Source organism: Sceloporus occidentalis, unplaced genomic scaffold, assembly GCF_023333645.1.
Source record: "Sceloporus occidentalis isolate IW3139 unplaced genomic scaffold, rSceOcc1.0.p SCAF_155, whole genome shotgun sequence".
NCBI classification, from domain to species: domain Eukaryota; kingdom Metazoa; phylum Chordata; class Lepidosauria; order Squamata; family Phrynosomatidae; genus Sceloporus; species Sceloporus occidentalis.
The window spans coordinates 887412-908357 of record NW_028317135.1 but is presented as its reverse complement, the minus strand read 5'-3'; the positions used below and the strand labels follow the sequence as shown (position 1 = coordinate 908357).

The following is a 20946-nucleotide window of genomic DNA, read 5'->3' as shown; positions in this document are numbered from 1 at the left end:
GGGGTCCTTGGCTCGGGCTTCCCATACATTGAATCCCCCACGGGTTGAAGAAAGAGACTGCGGCCAAAAGTCTGGATAGAGAACAATTATTCTTCTCACCGTCAAGAGTGATCCATGCGCGGCAGCGGGGGGGGGGGGGGCAGCAAAGTGACGGGGGCTACAAAGACGTAAAAAACCTTGCGAGTAAGCAGGAGGTCGTCATTGGAATGCTTTATTTATAAGATTCCCGGGAAAGGAAACAATGTATCAAATGTATCCGTAATAAAAGAAATACGTTTTTTATTTGGTCCGAGATATAAACAGAATTTCATTTATATCCGGATCCGATCGTATTTTAAGTGTAATAATGAAAGAAATTGGATGGGGGGGGGTTTATGAAGCCGTTGACTATGGGAAATATCTTGAGATTTACGAGGGCCGTTGATTTAATTAGTTAATTATTGTATTGTAAATTATTGTGCATTCAAATATTCCAGAATGGGGCAGTCCCACCAAAAATACAGATGGAAAGGTCACTACGTCGAGCCACGGAGGCCGCTTATTCTCTTTACACGGGCCGTTATACCCGGCTTTGTGCGTCACCCCAATTTGTCCATCATTTGTAGAAGGTAAGAGAAGTAAGGCCAGGGTCCCACTTAATACCCTTCTCCAGTGGGTCCTCAATCTCTGTCCCCCCATCATACGACCAACAGGAGCCGCAGCAGCCATGGGTCGGACACAGAGTCCTATGGAGAACAATGAAGTGTGCAGGAAATTGACTCCAATGCCGCGGACGAGCTGTGCATCCAGAGAATGCTTCCCCCTGTGATGCGCTTACGGTTTAATCAAGCGTGTCTCTCCCATTCGTGTAACACCATGTCCCCAATCAATATTCTGCGCAGGAGCGCAGGCGTCGCGCTCATTTAAAGACCCCAGAGTGTAATACCCCGAGGGTGAGCTGGGCAGCCGCTGCTCTTAAGATAAAGAGGGGGTCCATCGTATTAAAATAATTCCCTTTACGTTTCGATTAATTGATGGCTTTTTGCTCGTTTTCTCTCTGAAGGCAGACGTCTTTATTAACAGGATTGATATTTTGAAGCGAGCCGCTGCAGATCTTACAGCAACTAGATCAAAGGGATCTACAACAGCCCCTAATTACCCCCCCTGCTCCTCACGCAGCCAGTGACAGGGATAATGCCCACTTAGGGGGTTATTGTAGGCAGGAATTGTATAGAACAATGGGATGGTGGAGAGATGGGGGCTGGGGTGACTTTTAAAATAACCCACGGATTTTTTTAACCCTTAGCTGAAAGCTGGTTATTTGATTTAAAGATGGGGATCTTATATGAACAGATCAACCAACCCCCAACACACGTACACTCATGCTCTCTCTCACATTACCTGACCTCTCTCACACTCCCAATGCCTTCCTACTCTCTCTGCTCCCTGTCTCCTTTCTAGCAGCTCTGCTTTTCTCTTGCCTGTTCTTCTTCTGTCTTCATTCTTCGTCCGCTTCTCCCCTGTATCGCCTCTGCTGATCCGGCCTTTACTCTGTCTCTCCCACCAAATGTGACCAACATGGTCCCCCTATGTCTCGGCTTCTTGCGTTAGGACCCCCAATCCTTCAATCCTTCATATCAAGACAGTCTCTAATGGCTTTAACGGAGCTGTTCCACTTCCATTTTTTTTCTTTCTCTTTAATGCTCTCTGTCTCTTAAAAACTGTGTTTAAAAGTTTATTAAAATACTACAGTTGCTCTAAAGCCCCTCCCCTATGTATTACATCATACCATACTGACCACATATTATAGCCACGTCCACCTGCCATGTCATACTAATCCATGTGAAACAGTGACGTTTTCCAGATTTACACACCGATGGCCAGTGAGTGTGACTGAGCGAGGTGTTCTGCGTGATAGGTGTGATGAGAGTGATTAGAAGAGCTAAAATCAGATACATTCCGGATTAGTGCATAAAAGTCTTGGACCGTTGGAAAAACATTATCTATATTAATCACAGCCCAGCGGCCTCCATCCATGAATAATTGCACATTTAATGTCAGATTATCCTTAGATAAGAGCTCCATGCGGCTCCAAGCAGTCATCGGAGAGCCCGGGTTCTTCTCCGGCCCCCTCTGCCGGTTCTGTGCGCTCCTATTATTAGCGTCCGTGCAGCCCATGAGGATATCAGTTTTCAGACAACGTGACTTCATTGTGAGACTCGTGTGTCCTTGCGCAAGGTGAGGCCAGCGGGCATCCTGAGGCTATTGTCAACCGCATCTCTCCATATGTCTCCTGCTAATAATACAGGGGGCGGGGTTTAAATATATATACTTTTATTATAAATAAGTAACTGGGGACTCAATAAAACAATGCCCGGTCTAACAAAAGTAACAAAGTATTTTCAGGATTTTGAAGAATACATTTTAAAAATAGTTTTTCCCATCATTAGCGGAATAAGAATCGATGATAACGCGCGGATTACACGCTTTGCCTGCCCTCTGGTGGACGCAGGTGGTATGGCATCAAGAGATCCTCCTGGAGACTCTTACAGGTATTTGGATTAAGTGGCAGCCTGTGGCAGAGCCAGCATTACCTGATCAATTTCCATTCATGGCTGCCTAAAGCCAATCACCAACTTAACAATAGGAGAGATATGATGTCATGGGGAGGACTAGTCAGTGAGTTAAGAGGCTGCCGGCATTATATACACATAAGCTGGGTCTCTAATACATATAAATAGCTAATTTTAATTTTACTAGATGCGTCTAGTGACAGATATGCTTTAATAGTATAATATAACCCCCAAAAACTACCCCCCCCCACTTGCCCTTTGGTCAAGCATCTTCCTGGACTCTCAAGGAGGGCTTCCCGGCTGGGATTAGTTGGAATAAGTTGATATCTTATGTTTCTTGTTGTCATTAGACCTTGAACAGCTCAAGCAAACTGATTGCCTCATTTTGACTCTTTGCCCCGTCCAGTAAATATTGACAATGGCTGTAAAAATTTAACCCCCCCCACGCGCCCCCCGCCTGCCCCGCGTTCAAATCCCAGCCGGTCACAGATACACAGAATGATTCATAGGGTCCCTGAACAGCACCGCTGATATAACGTGTTATTCTCTAAATAATACTGAAAACTGTTATTAACCCTTACAATGAGAGAGGAATTATTTCCATACACACTGCGTCCTCCCATTATACCGCTAGACTGTAAGCTCCTTGGCAGAGGGTCTGCCATTATACCGCTAGACTGTAAGCTCCTGGGACAGGGTCTCCCATTATGCTGCTAGACTGTAAGCTCCTTGGGACAGGGTCTCCCATTATACCGCTAGACTGTAAGCTCCTTGGGACAGGGTCTGCCATTATACCGCTAGACTGTAAGCTCCTTGGGACAGGGTCTCCCATTATACCGCTTGACTGTAAGCTCCTTGGGACAGGGTCTGCCATTATACCGCTAGACTGTAAGCTCCTTGGGACAGGGTCTGCCATTATACCTCTAGACTGTAAGCTCCTTGGGACAGCGTCTGCCATTATACCGCTAGATTGTAAGCTCCTTAGGGCAGGGTCTGCCATTATACCATTAGACTGTAAGCTCCTTGGGAAATGCTTTCACAACCATAACTGAAGCTTTCTGTAGTCGTTGTCCTTAGTTTGTTGGGTAAAGTCATCGAGTGGCCATAAGACTCTTTGATACTCGGCATTCTGTGTGACCCGCTGTGTGCTTCGTGCGTCCGTCCCACCTGGTTCTGTGAATTTTCTCCGGGGCATGTTGACACCGAGAGGACTTGATGTTTTCGTTCTCTAAGTGACCTCTGGTAACTCTCACAACAGCTTTGTTATTCTGACATCCGGAAACTGCGTTGGTCAAATTCTGGAGATAAACAAACAGCGAGATCTGACCTCATTCCTCCTCATACACTTCATTCACTTCATTCACACTCGCAATATCTTTGCACAACTTTTAATTCAAAATATCAGAAGACCTTCATAGATCCCTGGTGAGATCTCCCCTAGAGTATTGTGATCAGTTCTATAGAGCAGATCTCGAGGAGGACAGAGATCTAGTGATCCCACTTCATAGATAACGATTGATTGGGATCGCTTTTCTTACAATAATTAGAAATATGAGGTTGCGTTAGAGACTCTCGGGCGAGGAGAGGGTCACAGCGTCTCATGTCAGGGATCTCTGATGATGGATCCGCTGTGTGGACAGAAGAGAAACATAACAAAAACCAACAATCAATCAACCAGTAAAGACAGATAGTGGGGTCCGGGGGGGGGTATCTTTTTTTTTTATCTTTGTTACTCATTTGTGAGTTTGGGACGGAAGGTAAAGCTCCCATAAATCATCCCCTAAATACGCAGCTCATCAGTCACACGTCACATAAAGCCCATCTCGGCAGGCAAACCCCACCGGGGTGTCCTTCTCGTTGGGTCAAACATCAAACATGGGGTGAAGTGGACTCATTCAGTGTATTTTAGGCAGGGCTGTGCATTTTCTCTGCTAGGGCAGTTTTTTTTTGGGGGGGGGGTTCCCCTTTTTATTATCAGGACACACTTTCTAGGTTCATGAATGCTGGAACCTGATTTTAAGTAAACGTCCGGGGGTCAGACATGACATGTGGCGGGTTCCGGATCGGCGTTATACGGCCCTGGCGGCCCCCCCGTCAATAACCTTTGCTCTCACCGCACCTTTGGAATCGATCGCAGGATACGGAGAAAGAACGGTGATAAGTGTTAATGGGAACTTGCCGGCCTGACCCTTGGTCCAGAAGTATTAGAGATAAACGCAACCAAAGGACATGCGATAGGAAAGTGAGAACTGCCGGGGGAATTAAATCCATTGGGGGTCTCGGGGGTAGATTTACCCCAACTGGTAAAGCATAAATGGGACTCTTTCTCGTCCGTTGGGTTTTCTTGATGCTTTAAGAGCTGAACCCTCATGCGGTTCTTCCTCGTCTCCTTCTGTCTGTACCGGCAGAGCCATACCAGACCTCACCTACGGAGAACCCCATCTCTAGAGAGACAGAGATGGGGTTCGGAGGCAGGGCTTCGGAAATAGTCTACATAATAAAAATGATCCGACGGAGGGTCCTTAATATATCCGGCTTAGGGGAGAGAAGAGATAAGAGAGAGAGGGGATGAGAGAGGAGAGAGAGAGAGAGGGGATGAGAGAGACATTTAAATACATCGCTCTTCAGTATGCGTATGTCTGTCTCATACACAGTGACGGCTGTTAGTCTGTCCGTCTCCGCAGCGTGAGTACTGACATCCCCCGAGTACAGACAGCGATGCGCGGAATCCCCCGAGAGCCCTCTCCAGTGCACGCTCCGCAAACTGTTAATAAAGTGCTGTTTAATATTTAACCAAAACGCCCTGGAATTGTTGGGGGTGCCGACAGCCGCTTCCTAGAGAGATTTGGAATATACGAGGGCCAGAAATAACAGCGCGCCAGCCGCGCAGAGCGTCGCCGTTTGTTGTTCTTCGTGTTCTTTCTGTTTTTCTTGTATTAAACGTGTTATTCGCAGAGCATTCCTGCTGTGGAGAGAAGGACAGGGAGAGGACCATCTGGTCGCCATTGACCGTAACTCTCCCCATTCTCCACTAGCCCCGATAGTAGCCGCGGTAGATTAATAATCATCAACACCATTCATTTATCTCTGTGTCCTGGAGATCTGCTCAGAACCGATCACAATACTCCAGGGGAGATCTCACCAGGGATCTATAAAGTGGGACCACTAGATCTCTGTATTCACCTGGAGATCTACTCTGTAGAACTGATCACAATATTCTATCGGGGGATCTTACCAGGGATCTATAAAGTGGGATCATTAGATCTCTGTATGCTCCTGGAGATCTGCTCTATAGAAATGATCACAATACTCTAGGGAAGATCTCATCAGGGATCTATAAAGTGGGATCACTAGATCTCTGTGTCCTCCTGGAGATCTGCTCTAGAGAACTGATCACAATACTCCAGGGGAGATCTGAACGGGGATCTATAAAGTGGGATCACTGGATCTCTGTGTCCTGGAGATCTGCTCTATAGAGGGCTTTATTATTTTATGAAAATAATAAAGTCTACTATATTTCTTTTTTTTTATAAAACACGTGAAATTAAAGAGTACATAAATTCCGCAGCAGATTCTTGCAGTTCAATAAACAGGTTTTAGATAAAAACTCCCATGACTCTGAGCCAGCGTACCGAAAAATAAAATAAAATGAGTGGATCTGCTTCTTTCAACAGAGCTCACTCAATACCAAGGTTAGACAACACGACATCAGCAAATTCCCCGTGAGATAAAGCGGCCACGTAGGAGGACCTTTAGTCCTTCCAGGTAATCAGTGTGTGCTCTTCAGGAAGGTGGGGACCGGCGGGGATACGAAGAGGGGGGCCGGCTGTGCCCTGCCGCATATAAAGGGGGTCCGGGCACTGAGTGGAACACAACAGCTGGATTACTCAAGACACCCACAGGTAAGACTGCCTTTTACTTGTTACTTGTATTCACTTGTTTTCATGTAAAATGTTCAATTTATTTTTATTTATTTCTCTTTTTAAAAAAAAAAAAAAAAAAAAAATGTTTTTGTGGAAAACAAAAATCTCCAGGTTTGGAAGAAATTAAGTGTAATTCGTTCAGCTGTGGAGGTGGGGGGTTTATCTTTTTCACGAATATTTTCATTTTTTTAGACTAACTTGCGTGTAAGTTGGATGCTGCAGATGTGGCTTAACCAGGGAGGGCTGCCAAGTTATTTTTGTAGATTTAAGATAAAAATGTTGGTTATAGATTTTAATTCCAGCCAATAGTTAAAAAGTACTTGTACTCAGAGATCTATAACTTAATGTGGACAACATATACTTCTACAAGGTATTGAAGTCTAGAATGCAGACTTCTCCATTATACCATGTTCTAGAATGTACAGAACGCAGACTTCTCCATTATAAAAAGTTCTAGAATAAACAGAACGCATACTTCAAAATGATAGCCCTTAAGGACAGGACACCGATGGTTTATAACACCGGAGGGGTAGTGAGTGTTCCTCATGTTCCGCATCGAGTCGCTGAGTTGTTTTGAGGGTTCTGTAGAGCTGGAATGCGTTTGGTTTGACCCCAATCTAATGATAGTCTCTCTGTGTAATTCCAGGTCTTCTGATCACTGCTCACCTGTACAAACATGAAAGTCCTGGCTTTGGTCGTTCTTGTCATCGCCGTTAGTGGCTTGGAAGGTGAGCTTGGGGAATTGGTCTTTGGAGGCTTCTGGGGTGTTGAGTAACAATTAGTAAAATGGAAGCACCTAAGCAGCTTCTGCCTCCTACAGGTCATCTGTTACAGTCCATTCCTTGGTCTAGAAACTGACCTACATTCCTGGGTATTTCATTGTTCATGGGGTATTTTTTTTGTCCTCTGCAGCTGGTGTTGTCAAACGAGAAGTCCCCAATCTAGACCAGATCAGCCAACTCTTCCAGTCCTGGGCTGACACCCTAAAGACCAGCACACAGGAATGGGTGGCCAAGCTCCAGAACGGAGAAGTCCAAGCCCAAGCTGGGTAGGTCTCACACCAAGTACCCTGTCTTAAAGGTTCTTCATCTCGGGAGTACAGGAACCTCTGTTCCTGATGGAAGTCTTATCCTAACACATAAAGGTTTTATTTTATCAGAAAATATTGAATATTAAACAGATTATATGTATATAATAGAAATCCAAAACCTTCCGGCAGATCGGCCCCATCCGGCCCCCGTCTAATCGGCTGTTTCTCCTGCTTTAAAGACTCAAACCTTAACCAGCCGTTGGTCTCGTATTAGATTCAGGAGCTATATGTCCATCCCATGCATGTTTAATACCCTCACTGTATTAAACAATAGCGATGTGACGGAGGGTTACATAGGATGCAAAGAAAGAGAAGACGGTAAGGACAGGCAAGGTCTTGTAGTTGGACGTGCCAGCGCATGATGGGAATTGTAGTCATCGTGTGCTGAAGTGTCATAACAAGCCAGCAAGTTTGGTCCCTTATGAAGTAGAAAATTATACAGATCCACCATTGTACGATCCACTATATAACCTTTATTTCTCCCCTTCCAGGGAATATTTGGAGCAGACCAAAGCCCATGTGGAGCCCATCAAGACACAGCTGGAGAAACTGTTTGGCGACCTCATAGAAGCCAGCAAGAATGCCATTAAGAACTGAGCGGAACCCAATCACCCCGTTACCCGAGCTCGTCCTTTGTAATTATTGTCTTTGTACCAAAAAAATTTCTCCCCGACTTTTTACTGTCATCCCGTTCCTTATTTGTGGAAAATAAAACATTTGTGTCCACAACAGACACTGGTTTGGTTTTTAACAACCTGGACGCCCTTATTATATATATATTCAGTTTATCAGTCTGGATCCCCCACCACAAACATGCATGCAAAAAAAAACAATTGTTATGAAATATTCCATGTGTATCATAAAGATATTTGAAAAATATATATATATTGAGCAGCCAATCAGAAGCCAGAGCCAGGTGTACGCTGGTCGGTAGATCCAGTGCAAGGGAAACCTCTTAAAATCATATGAATAAATGCTCAATGTCATTTTTATCAATGGCTTTGTTTCGATAAACAGTTAAATAAAAAATACATAGAAAAGACAAAACAACGGCAAATAAAGGTGCTTCGTGGGGAGTAAGAAGGTGGAACCCGAGATAGAGCCTGGAGAAGCCAAATGTGATACAAACGTGGTGTAAATGTGATTAGAGGACATAATATGGAAATAGTATAACTAGTCCTTTGTATAGTGATGGGACCATTACACTGTCAACGTCCCACCATAGTTCCTTGGCCACAGTTTATCTTGTATCTGTGTGCATGGTCTCCTTGGTGATGGCGTGACGTGATGACGTGGTGGTACAAGGTGAAGGAAAGACTCTGATGCATCTCTTTTGACTGGCAGAGAACACATTGGTCTGCAGTGGGACTTCAGTTGGTCTATAGAGAGGCTCCAGTTGGTCTCCAGTGGGACTCCAGTTGGTCTATAGAGGGGCTCCTGTTGGTCTATAGAAGGGCTCCACTTGGTCTATAGAGGGGCTCCAGTTGGTCTTTATATTACCGATAATTACTATTCTATTCATGTCATTGGGTAACGATAGCGAGGTATCGGAGTACCCCATGTGCCATATGAAGTATTTCGGGGGGTACATATCACAGGCTTTAGACCCCTGTTTTAGGCATCAGGAGAGCAGATAGCTGTAGGACATCAATGAGTCTATGAGTTGTGCTCTCAAACGAGGGGTTGGTGCCTCATTGCACCTTCCAACTGAGTTAGGAGGTTGGTGGGTACATGCAGATGATTCTGGAAGATTGGCTATTGACTATGGGGGATGGCTAGTGCATGCGGAGGACTCTGGATGGATGGCTTGTGCATGCAGAGGACTCTGGATGGATGGCTAGTGCATGCAGAGGACTCTGGATGGATGGCTTGTGCATGCGGAGGACTCTGGTTGGATGGCTAGTCCATGCGGAGGACTCTGGATGGATGGCTAGTGCATGCGGAGGGCTCTGGAATGCTGCAGTGGAATTTATTTGATTTAATAAATAATTTATTTGATTTAATATATGTTTCTTGGGGGACTCGAGGTCATTTGTCACACCAGGAACTGGCTTGATCAGACCTGAGACCACTGGGTACACCACGGCTAATATGTTAATAAATGCTTAAATAGACTAGCACCTCAATGCAGGCAGTGACAGCCTGCCCACAAAAAAGATGGCCGCTGTGGCCTCCTAGTGACAAGAATGACAACCATTTCCGCTTGCGGACACTCTTCCCGTGTTCCAACATGGTGGATGAGGCCACTCGCCGGGTGGTGTCGGAGATTCCGTTGCTCAAGACCGGGGCCAGCCCCAGGGACAAGGATCTGTGGGTGCAGCGGCTGAAGGAGGAGTACCAGGCGCTGATTAAGGTCGGGGAGTTACTCGGTTATCTGGCTCCTGGAAACACGGGCTGCGCCTCTGGGGTTCCGCTGGTCTGAGGGGTCTCTGACTGGGGTATATGAGGGGCAACAGGGCTGTAGCGTAGGGAGACTGCACTTAGGGGGGGGCAGTCTGGGAATGAGGTGTGTCACATAGAAATGGGTCCGGGTGTGGGAAAGGTTGTGCTGACGTGTTAGAAGCTGTTCACTGATTGGCATACGTTTGTTTTATATGGAGATGTGCCCGGGGGGTGCCTGGCATTGTGAGCCCGCCTGTGCCTGGGGGGTGCCTGGCATCGTGAGCCCGCCTGTGCCTGGGGACTCGTGCCAAGTGTGGTGGGAATCTATGTGCCGGCTGTGCCCTGAGCGCCCTGCCAGTGACGCCTGTCCCCCGGAGCCCGCCTGTTAAAGCTCCTGTTCCCTCCGTTCTCGTTCACTAACCCCACGTCCCTGTCTTCCTTCACAGTACGTAGAAAACAACAAAAAGGCCGATAATGACTGGTTCCGACTGGAGTCCAACAAGGAAGGCACAAGGTACCGGCGTGCAGCCGCTAAACCCTTCCTGACGTCTCTGCCGCTAGCCCCCGGGCCAAAGCTCATCACCCGCAGCGTGTGCCCATCACATGTTTACGTCATAGTCACAGTAACGCGTCCGTCACATGACCTCCCGAAATACTGCGGCCCGTCCGTGCAGCCTGCGAGTAAACGCAGACGAGACTCGCCGTTGTGTTATACGATAATAATAATAATGTAACAATAGAACAATGTTTCCTGACTGAAAGAACGATAATAGCCTCTTTCATCCTCAATAATTAGGGTTACGTTTATTTATATAGCGCCGGCAGAGTCCGTAGCGCAGAGCGTCTCACGTGTTTGCTAACTAAATATATTTGAAAGTGTTTTTGCCTGGTCTGTAAGTCGCCGTTCTGGTGCAACAGACTACTGGTTGCTACGGTGATTGCACTATAAATTATCTTTGTACGTGACCCCTAGTGTTCCCCAATCCCGTTTTGCTTTCGTTTCAGGTGGTTTGGAAAGTGCTGGTACATCCACAACCTCCTGAAATACGAGTTTGATGTCGAATTTGACGTGAGTGTTCATTATTAACCCCTACGACTAGCCGATCTTTACGGCTACCCCCTGAGGGCACAAGGGCTCGCCCCAGCAGGGGCTGGAGGGTAATAACGCGTTGTTAACTGTCTTCTCTGCCTGCAGATCCCGGTAACCTACCCCTCTACAGCTCCTGAAATCGCCATTCCAGAGCTTGACGGCAAGACTGCCAAAATGTACAGGTATGGCCAGGCGACTGCTATTCCCATCAGCCAGCGGCATCGGGGACATCTCCGGGCATTTTCTACCCCCATTAGTTATTACGCTTTTAACTGATCTTCTTTTTTTCCCATCTCAGGGGTGGAAAAATCTGCCTGACAGAGCATTTTAAACCGCTGTGGGCACGTAACGTTCCTAAGTTTGGGCTTGCGCACCTTATGGCATTAGGGGTAAGTATAATTTCAGGAGCTCATGGATATTTTTGTGCTTGTTCATTAGTATGAAAGGTTTTAGGTCCCAAATAACCATTATTTTTTTATTTAATTTTTTACATGTTTTATTTAATATAAGTGAGAATACAATATTTTTATATGGAAATACAAGCACGAGGGCCCCGGGTGATTTTATGCCCTTTCTTTATGTCTCTCAGCTGGGTCCGTGGCTGGCAGTCGAGATACCGGATCTGATCAGCAAGGGGCTGGTGGAACACAAGGCCAAGTGATCGTCGGCTATCGAGAGATCTTTGCGCCAGTCATTATGGATTCGGAATAAACGGGGTCTCCAGCCCTAAAATATCAGGCTGTGTCTGGGGGATCTCGTCACATGTCACTGTTCATCCAATCTGAGTTCCATGACCAATCAGGACTGACAACACCATTATCTGATAAATATATTTATACGAAAAATACTTTCATTCTGAGTGTCTTTTTTTTATCAAATATGTATAAAACCACCATGCAAACCATAAGCTCGGTTATAGATAAGGACATTGAGCTGGTACATGCCCGATATGGGAGAGATATAATTTACTCATCGTGTGACTGCTATTTAAAGTCTGATCAAGAGTTAATAAATTCAGCATACGGTAATTGCTCTGGATCATTTGGCCTTTCGAGATGTTGGCTGGGGGTGATGAGTGTTGCAGGCTTAGGTGTACATGTTAAACACGTGGGTTTAAATAGGTTTGGTGTTGCCAAGGTCTTTACAGCAGTAGCAATAAGATGACTTGTGGGTGATCTGCCTTAATCAACGATGGCTACTGAGCTTTCTGGGCATGCGTCATCAGAAAAGCGTCCTTTGGGTACCATGGCAATGGTAAAGTGGGAGTGGGCGTGGCCTGAAGACCTCAACCACATGCGTACTAAAGGTGCTGAGGCCATACTGGGGAAGGGCAAGATGGCTACGGATGCTGCTGTTGCTATGAAGCCGAGGAGAGGAAGGCCCTGAAACCAATACAGCCCCGGGCCAGCAACACAACTGATACAGGTACGTGCTGTGGGGCAGCAAGGGGTGTGCCTTTATTACCGAATAATCATGGCCACCTATACTCATCACAGGGTGCCCATACCCGGGTCTGCCTCCTTATACTCATCACAGGGTGCCCATACCCGGGTCTGCCTCCTTATACTCATCACAGGGTGCCCAGAGCCGGGTCTGCCTCCTTATACTCATCACAGGGTGCCCAGAGCCGGGTCTGCCTCCTTATACTCATCACAGGGTGCCCATACCCGGGTCTGCCTCCTTATACTCATCACAGGGTGCCCAGAGCCGGGTCTGCCTCCTTATACTCATCACAGGGTGCCCATACCCGGGTCTGCCTCCTTATACTCATCACAGGGTGCCCATACCCGGGTCTGCCTCCTTATACTCATCACAGGGTGCCCAGAGCCGGGTCTGCCTCCTTATACTCATCACAGGGTGCTCATACCCGGGTCTGCCTCCTTATACTCATCACAGGGTGCCCATACCCGGGTCTGCCTCCTTATACTCATCACAGGGTGCCCAGAGCCGAGTCTGCCTCCTTATACTCATCACAGGGTGCCCATACCCGGGTCTGCCTCCTTATACTCATCACAGGGTGCCCAGAGCCGAGTCTGCCTCCTTATACTCATCACAGGGTGCTCATACCCGGGTCTGCCTCCTTATACTCATCACAGGGTGCCCAGAGCCAGGTCTGCCTCCTTATTCTCATCACAGGGTGCCCAGAGCCGAGTCTGCCTCCTTATACTCATCACAGGGTGCTCATACCCGGGTCTGCCTCCTTATACTCATCACAGGCTACTTATAGCCAAGTTACGTACAGCCGTTAATATACAGACTATACGCAGAACTGTCATATTATACGTTGCCCATATAACCCCCAGAGATGCATTTACAACATTGCCTACATGTATACGGATCACTTGCACCCCTATAAGCTCCTCTGAGATATATATATATATATATATACACGGTATATATATATAATATGAGGCTGTTTGATTAGTTTAAAGAGCATTCTTGGCTCACACAACGCTTTCATCCGTGTTGGATATGCACATGTGTATGTGGCAGGCGTGCAGAACACCTGGTCTCAGCTCCCACCGGAGCCACAAGGGTTAAAACAACACAGAGACACTAAATGGGTGAGGAATCCCGCAGGACGGGCCTTTTCACTAATTGTGTTTATTTAAATCCCGGTCACGGAGGAATACCTCTGCTCCTTTTACAGACCGGAGAAATGTGAGAGTGTGAGCGCTGTCCGGGAGAGGCTGTCTGCGGAGTCCAGGCAATGAGGTACTGGCCGGGGGTGCAAAGGGGTTAGCCGGGCAGGGATCTAACGGGGTATTATGTGCCGGTGCCCGGTATGCCTGACACTTTCCTCCTATTTATGGTATAGGTTTGTTGTTTTTACAACAATAATAAAATATTATGATTAACATACAATGTCAATGACGGGAAGTTACTATGGTTACGCTGCAGCCAGTAGGAAGATGAGTTCACGTCCGTGCTCACTGGAGCTCTGTGTCACCAAAAACAGCTTCCCCCAGAGATTGGTAGAGCAAATTTAGTCTAATCTATAAATAATAAGTAATGTAAAGTTTTGTCTCCTTGTAAATTGTCACTTAACCCAAGAGCAGGCGCCGGCAGGCTGTTCCCATGGAAACCATAAATGCTTTTCGTGTGATTAAATCTTCAGGGGGAGGAATAAAACGATGAACCGGTTTGAAATGCGTTGGCTCTGTCGCTCTCCGATACGGGGGGAGGCTCGGGAACTATACGGAAAGCTGGCGGGAGCGATCATCCTGCCCGGGTTCTCTCCCCCGGCGCCCTGTTTGTAGCCAACGTTCTAGGTGCTAGGTTCTAGGTGCAAGATCATTTACATTTCAATGAGCCGTGGGTCTGTTAGGTGCCGGCCCACCTACGGCCCAAGTGCTTCTTTTTCTCATTCTGAAGTCTGTTTTGGTCTATTAAGTCTGGATGCGTCTCTTCTTTTGGGAATGATTGTCACTCGATAATCGTTCTGCTTTTCCTGCAGAGCCCCCCTTTCCGCTAGACCCACAATGCCTCAAGCGTGCGACCCCCGGCTCGGAAGAAGTAGGGATACGGCCGTCATCACCACGCAGCCCGGCCCTGCCGGCAAGCTTTTGACTTCTTACCGCACCATAAGCCAGGACCGCCAGAGCTCGGCTTACTGCGCCAGCGTCTTCAGTAATGGAGTGTTGGCGGCTCCCAAACTCCGTCCCCTGCCCCCCAGACCCACCGTGGATGAGAAGGGCAAGACAGACCGGGGCCGCAGCGCTCCAAGGGCCGAATCTTCTGGGGCTAAGCGGGGGCCAGTGAAGGCCAACCATACGCTCGGGGTGCCCACCACAGCTGCCGCCACTAAAATATCGAACCAGACTCTTCAAAGCAGGGCAGGGACGCTTTCACGTTCCAAATCAGTGAGTCACGGAGACCTAAGTGCATTAACGGACAAGATGGAGGGGATGGGCAGGGGTCTGACTCGGGCTGGGGGGCGAGAACGCAGTGCCTCATCCAGCAGGAAGCCCCCTCTGGACCCCAACGTCTTAACGCGCAGCAGCTCCCTGAAAAGAGTTAATGTGCTGCCGGTGCTGGACACGCAGCCGAAACACAGCGGTCCCTCCTTGGAATTATCACGGAACGACAGCAATAATAAAACGGCTTCTCTCGATCCCAAAGAAGAGAAGAACCACTCTCAGAACCCTCAGGCCTCCAACAAGTCCCCAGTCAGCAATGGCACCGGCCTCCAAGAGAAGAGCCCGACTTCCCTGGTAAGTAGAGACCCCTTCCGTCTCCTGAGACTGCTTAAAGGGGACCCCCCCCAGTTTAATTTCCTTAAAGGATAAAGGGAACATGTATAAATTATACCGGGTTTTAGCTTATTGGACTCAAATAATGTCCATAGGTTAATAAATCTCACCGTGTGTGCTGCCGGGGGTTTGTATACATCTCCAAGGTCAGGCAGGATTAAGACGCAGCACACGCGGGGAGTACCAGCGTCCCGTGTTACCATGTCGGACCTCTCGGCTTAGTTCCTCCTCCTTCCCCGGCTCTTCTCCTTGGAGGAAAGCAGCGTGACACCGCGGCTAATTAATCCCCAGGAGATGATCTCGCTCAGCCACCTAGAATAGTCCAGAAAAAAAGCTGATGCTAGCGGATGAGACCGGGAGTCCTGGTGGAGGGGAGCGGGTGTCCCTTTAATCCCCGTCAGTGTCAGGCGGGATACGGGCAGGAGAGGACTCGCAGGTCCCCTCGGAGAGCCGCGTCATGCCTGGGCTACAGGGAGCCGCGTTGGCGGAGCTGCCACAGAAACTGCAGCGCAGTCTGGCGGACAAGAAGGAAGCCCAAGGGAAGGGGGCCGACATCTCCGAGTCGGTTGTGCACACCGCCATGATGGGCCTTCTGCTCATGGCAAGCGAGGTACCCGTCACTGAGCCGCCCGGGCCGGGTCCTCCCTAGTCTCCCCGTAGGATGTTCTCGCATCACCATCTGGGGTTCATGGAGATAACGCCCTTGTTTTTGTTTCTCGCAGCCTCCTCGAGTTCCTGTCCTCGGCTCGGGGCACGTGGGTCTCCGCAATCTGGGTAACACCGTGAGTATACTGACGGCGCAAGCTGGCGAGACGTACCTGGCGACGCTCACACTCTAGTGATAAAAGATGACGATATATAAATGTTTTTTTCTTTTAATCGTAGTGGGGGGGTTAGCGAAATGCGCGGGGAACTCTTGTGTGGTAAAGCCAATGCCGCTCTCGCCCCGCAGTGCTTCATGAACGCCGTCCTCCAGTGTCTGAGCCGCACCAGACCTCTGCGGGATTACGTCCTCAGACACGAGTACCGGCAGGAGCGTCCCGGCAGCTCCAGGAGCCAGCGGGAACTCACAGAGGGTAGGTGGGGGCGTACGCTGCATGCATAGGGTTAAACACGCCACTCTGGGACACGAGGTGTTAATCAGGTGTTGCCCCTCTTTCTGTTGCCAGCCTTCGCCGATGTCGTCGCCTCCTTGTGGACCCCCGAGGCCTCTGACGCCGTAAACCCGTCCCGGTTCAAATCCGTCTTCCAGAAATACGTTCCGTCTTTTACCGGCTACAGGTAAGGGAGGCGCGTGGATACGTAACGTACAGTGTGATACCGACTACCCAGCCGCTGCCGGGGATGGCCCGGTGTCTACACATCGCCGTAGCCAATGGGAGTCTGTGCTTGCGCAGATTACCCAGAATCCCCGGCGGCCTGGCGCTTTTACCCCCCACGCGTTTCTACTCTTCTTCCAGTCAGCAAGATGCTCAGGAATTCCTCAAGTTCTTCATGGACCGAATTCATGTGGAAATTAACAGGAAGTGCCGCAAAACTCTCAGCATCCTCTCCGACGCCAAGCGCCCCGTAGCTCTCGAGCCTCAAGACTCTTTCAGGTAACCAGACTTTGTCACAAGAGCTTGCGCTTTTGAGCCGGTAGCGATTGGGTCACGATGGTTATCTATGACATCATGAGTAAGGGTTCTTCCTCCCCCAGCGTATATTTAAGGTATAAAAGCCTTTTTGGATAGATTGCGGGTACAGCGGAATGAACGATGGAGCGCTCTAAGTGGGCGTGGCCTGGTGTCTAATGTGTATCCGCCCCTTTTCCGACAGTGATGATGACCGAGCCAATCAGATGTGGAAGCGTTACCTGGAGAGAGAAGACAGCAAGGTGGTGGGTGAGTGTTTGGGTGAACCGTTGGCTGTTACGTACCGCCAGGCCGGGGTAGATGCAGAGTATTATATGTTATACAGCGTGGGGTATGTGAGCTTTACATGGCAGATTAACCCTTTTCTATCCATTTATTGCCCGTCCAGATCTGTTTGTTGGCCAGTTGAAGAGCTGCCTGAAGTGCCAGTCTTGTGGCTACCGGTCGCCAACCTTTGAAGTCTTCTGTGATCTGTCTCTGCCCATCCCCAAGGTAGAGGATCATATTTTCCTTATGATGGGGGAAGTAATTCAGCGTTACACGGCGGCGCGTCCTGAATATGGTGCCAGCGGGGATCCCCATCAGCTGTCCCATTGCACGTCCGTGTAATGAAAGTAATTTGCACCTGGAAAAGGTCGTCAGCCAAAACTAACGCGTTTCACACTACTAAACACGCGTGAAACCTGTCACCCGGATACACGCACCTGTGAGCCAAGCCCCAGGGGGCAGCCATATCGACGCGCCATTGGCCCACCGGGTTTCTCGCACCTCGGGTCCGTGTATATCGGGCAGAAGCATGCGTGCTGGGGGAGACGGGGGCTATGTGCTAATGGTGACTGATCTGGCTGTATCACCATAACAAGACTTTGCCTTGGTTGCTATGGCGATACTGCGTATTTATTCTCCTCGGCTACGATGTAACGTCTCTTTTGCCCCCTCTCGCTCTCCGCAGAAAGGATTCACCAGTGGCAAAGTCTCCCTCCTGGACTGTTTCAGCCTTTTTACTAAGGAGGAAGAACTCAACTCGGAAAACGCCCCGGTAAGCGGCCCTTGGTGGTCCCCCCCGGCAGTTAAAGTAGATCCTGAAGGTTTTTCCCACGGTTAGATGGTGGAGTCTAATCGGGTTTCCTGATCTCCGTGTATCTGGTGGCGTAATAAAGAGCGGGTTTGACGGTCACTTGGCGGCTGTCTCGGCGTTGTTGATGAGAGCTCCGGACCATCGGAGAGAGTCTGTGTAATGCGATGGATTCCAAAAGCCTGTCGATTAGAGCGTGAATATCAGCAGTCTCCATGTTGCATTCCCTCTCATGCGTGTTTTTGTTTCCCAGATCTGCGACCGGTGTCGGCAGAGGACGAAGAGCACCAAAAAGCTCACCATCCAGCGATTCCCCCGGATCCTCGTGCTGCGTATCCTTTTACCTTTCAGATGCCCTTTTCCCGGGGGGGCTGGGGGGGGTAACTGCCGCGATTTCCTCCCCGTCCGCGTTCTCCTCTCCTTAACTCAACGCCATTCAGATCTGAACAGGTTCTCCACCACGCGATTCTCCATTAAGAAATGCTCCGTCTTCGTGGATTTCCCTCTGAGCAAGCTGAACCTGAAAGAGTTTGCCAGCGAGAAGGCGGGTGAGTGGCGGCTCGGCGCCCCCGCCGCGGGTGAACGCTGGGCGCGGGGGTCACAGTACAGCTGCTGGCTGAATGGAGCGTATGCGCAGCGCAGGCTCGTTCGCTGGGGCTGCTGTCCGGGGCTTTGGCTATCGCTGGCAGGGTTTGCCCCGATAGGATTAAGGGAAAGCGCGTGTAAGGTCACCCGACGAGTTAGCCGACATCGCAGCCGGCAGTACAGGGTAAACGGCGCGTGCGAGCGGGCGAGACCCCCTTACAGCGGCCGGCCTGAGGCTGGCTGAGCAGAGTGGGAGTCTTTTTTATATGATCTCTTTAGAAGGGTAGAAGCGGATCACGTGACCAATGGATCGTTTCCCTCTCTCTCTCTCTCTCTCTCTCTCTCTCTATAGGAAACCCCGTATATAATCTGTACGCCGCGTGCAATCACTCCGGCAGCGTCCATTACGGACATTACACGGCCTACTGCAAGGACCAGACGGGGTGGTCCGCCTACAACGACGCCAGGTGAGGCCAGCGGCGCGTGAAGCCTGCTTCCCGACGGGCGCAGGAAGGTGACGTTCGCTTTAACTGCCCCCCCAATACTTCTAATACCCCCCTCTCCATCCCCAGGGTGTCCGCCATCAGCGAAAGCCAAGTGGTGTCCAGCGAAGGTTACGTTCTCTTTTACGAGCTCGAAGACGCCTGCTGGAAGTAACCCTTTACACGACGCCTCGCTTCTGGGTTCCTCCCCGAGCTTGGCTACCATTAACCCCTTCAAGGAAGCGCTGCCCCGGCGGGGTCATGTAACTGCCTCTGATGGACGTTCCGGGGACGTAAAAGCCGCCTCGTTACCTCAAGGACAGCTTGGAATCAAAAGCAATAACGACACCAGTCGGTTTCACAGCTTTTCTGCTCCACGTTTCATTTTATTTATTATTTTTTGGGGTTTTGCGTCTCGCAATACAACCCATTAAACCGGTTGCAGAGACGGCGCGGCCGCTGACGGACATCGTGACGTCTCGCTTCTTCTCTGAACCCTTCCATGTTCATTTTTGAAGGCTCATTTGCTGAAATTAAGCGTGTTTTAGGGTTTAGCGCTGGTGATTATTTACATTTTCTGAAATATTTTTTCATTTTTTTAAGGTATATTTGTACGCGAGACAATTCCTCGCAGAGATGGTTTTGTAAATAACTGAAAAAAATGGAATTTTGATTCTATTAACAGTAAAAAATAAAATAAAATTCTTTATTCCTGAGATATAAGAGGAGACCCGGCGGGTACAAAATGAAGTCTATAAGTTCCCTACGAGTGCGCTGGAGACACAGGGGAAGTCAACACAGACTCGTAGCTCTAATCACTCTGAGAGGGTGGTAGATAAATGGAACGGCCTCCCAGCAGAAGTGGTAGAGGGTAATACAGTGAGGGGATTTAAACATGCACAGGATAGACATACGGCTTCTCACCTGCAATGTCCGCAGTATGGCGTTTGTCCGGTTGTAGGAAGGACGCTAGCCGGGTGAAGGGTTAATCGGGGTCTTCGGGACGAGAGCACGTGACCCACCATGGCAGGCACATTGTGCAGGTGCTAATCACACTTTGTCCAGCAGGGGGAGCACATCAGCAAAAAGCTGGCTCATTACATAGCATTCCATTTCTATGGCGCCCGCAGATTCCGTAGCGCAGTTACAACAGAGGCCTGAAAATATTTCACAGACAATGAGATAATTTCATGTCTGCAGCAGACTCTGCGTATAATGGTAGAGCGTACAGTGCCCGGGCCGCAGCCTGCCAACGGGGGCTCTCAGAAGCTACAGCCAATGGGAACTAGACTTTCCGCTCCGCTGAGGGGGTTTCTGTCCACTTTTTCTGTTACTGTGTCTGCCCCCCGGCCTTGGAAAGGAGGTCCCAGATGCATTCATCTGCCTTGATCCAAGGAGCTTACAGTCTAGCGGTATAATGGCAGACCCTGTCCCAAGGAGCTTACAGTCTAGCGCTATAATGGCAGACCCTGTCCCAAGGAGCTTACAGTCTAGCGGTATAATGGTAGACCCTGTCCCAAGGAGCTTACAGTCTAGCGGTATAATGGCAGACCCTGTCCCAAGGAGCTTACAGTCTAGCGGTATAATGGCAGACCCTGTCCCAAGGAGCTTACAGTCTAGCGGTATAATGGGAGACCCTGTCCCAAGGAGCTTACAGTCTAGCGGTATAATGGCAGACCCTGTCCCAAGGAGATTACAGTCTAGCGGTATAATGGCAGACCCTGTGCGCAGTATGGTGTAAAAGCTGCAGTTGCTTGCGCTGTTTGTTTTGGGCTGTCTCGCACGGTTTCATTTTCCTGTTCCGTTGGACGCGGTCTCTGCCGAGATTACAGAAATCGCATCCATTGCATTCAGTATAACCGTCTGTGTGCCAGAGCAGA

At 49.1% G+C, this 20946-nt stretch overlaps 2 protein-coding genes across 2 annotated transcripts; both read left to right on the top strand.

Annotated features, from left to right (window-relative positions):
• Positions 1-9795: 9795 nt before the first annotated feature.
• LOC149280474 (ubiquitin-fold modifier-conjugating enzyme 1) lies at positions 9796-11698 on the top strand. The gene is made up of 6 exons (XM_089500524.1): positions 9796-9918; positions 10394-10461; positions 10953-11016; positions 11143-11219; positions 11336-11426; positions 11627-11698. The coding sequence occupies exons 1-6, from the start codon at positions 9796-9798 to the stop codon at positions 11696-11698; spliced, it is 495 nt and encodes a 164-aa protein (XP_089356650.1).
• Positions 11699-15747: 4049 nt separating this feature from the next.
• On the top strand, positions 15748-19241 carry LOC149280473 (ubiquitin carboxyl-terminal hydrolase 21-like). Its single transcript, XM_089500473.1, has 12 exons — positions 15748-15900; positions 16013-16072; positions 16243-16366; positions 16460-16571; positions 16751-16888; positions 17109-17173; positions 17313-17416; positions 17877-17963; positions 18253-18331; positions 18440-18547; positions 18937-19051; positions 19157-19241. The coding sequence occupies exons 1-12, from the start codon at positions 15748-15750 to the stop codon at positions 19239-19241; spliced, it is 1230 nt and encodes a 409-aa protein (XP_089356599.1).
• Positions 19242-20946: the final 1705 nt, after the last annotated feature.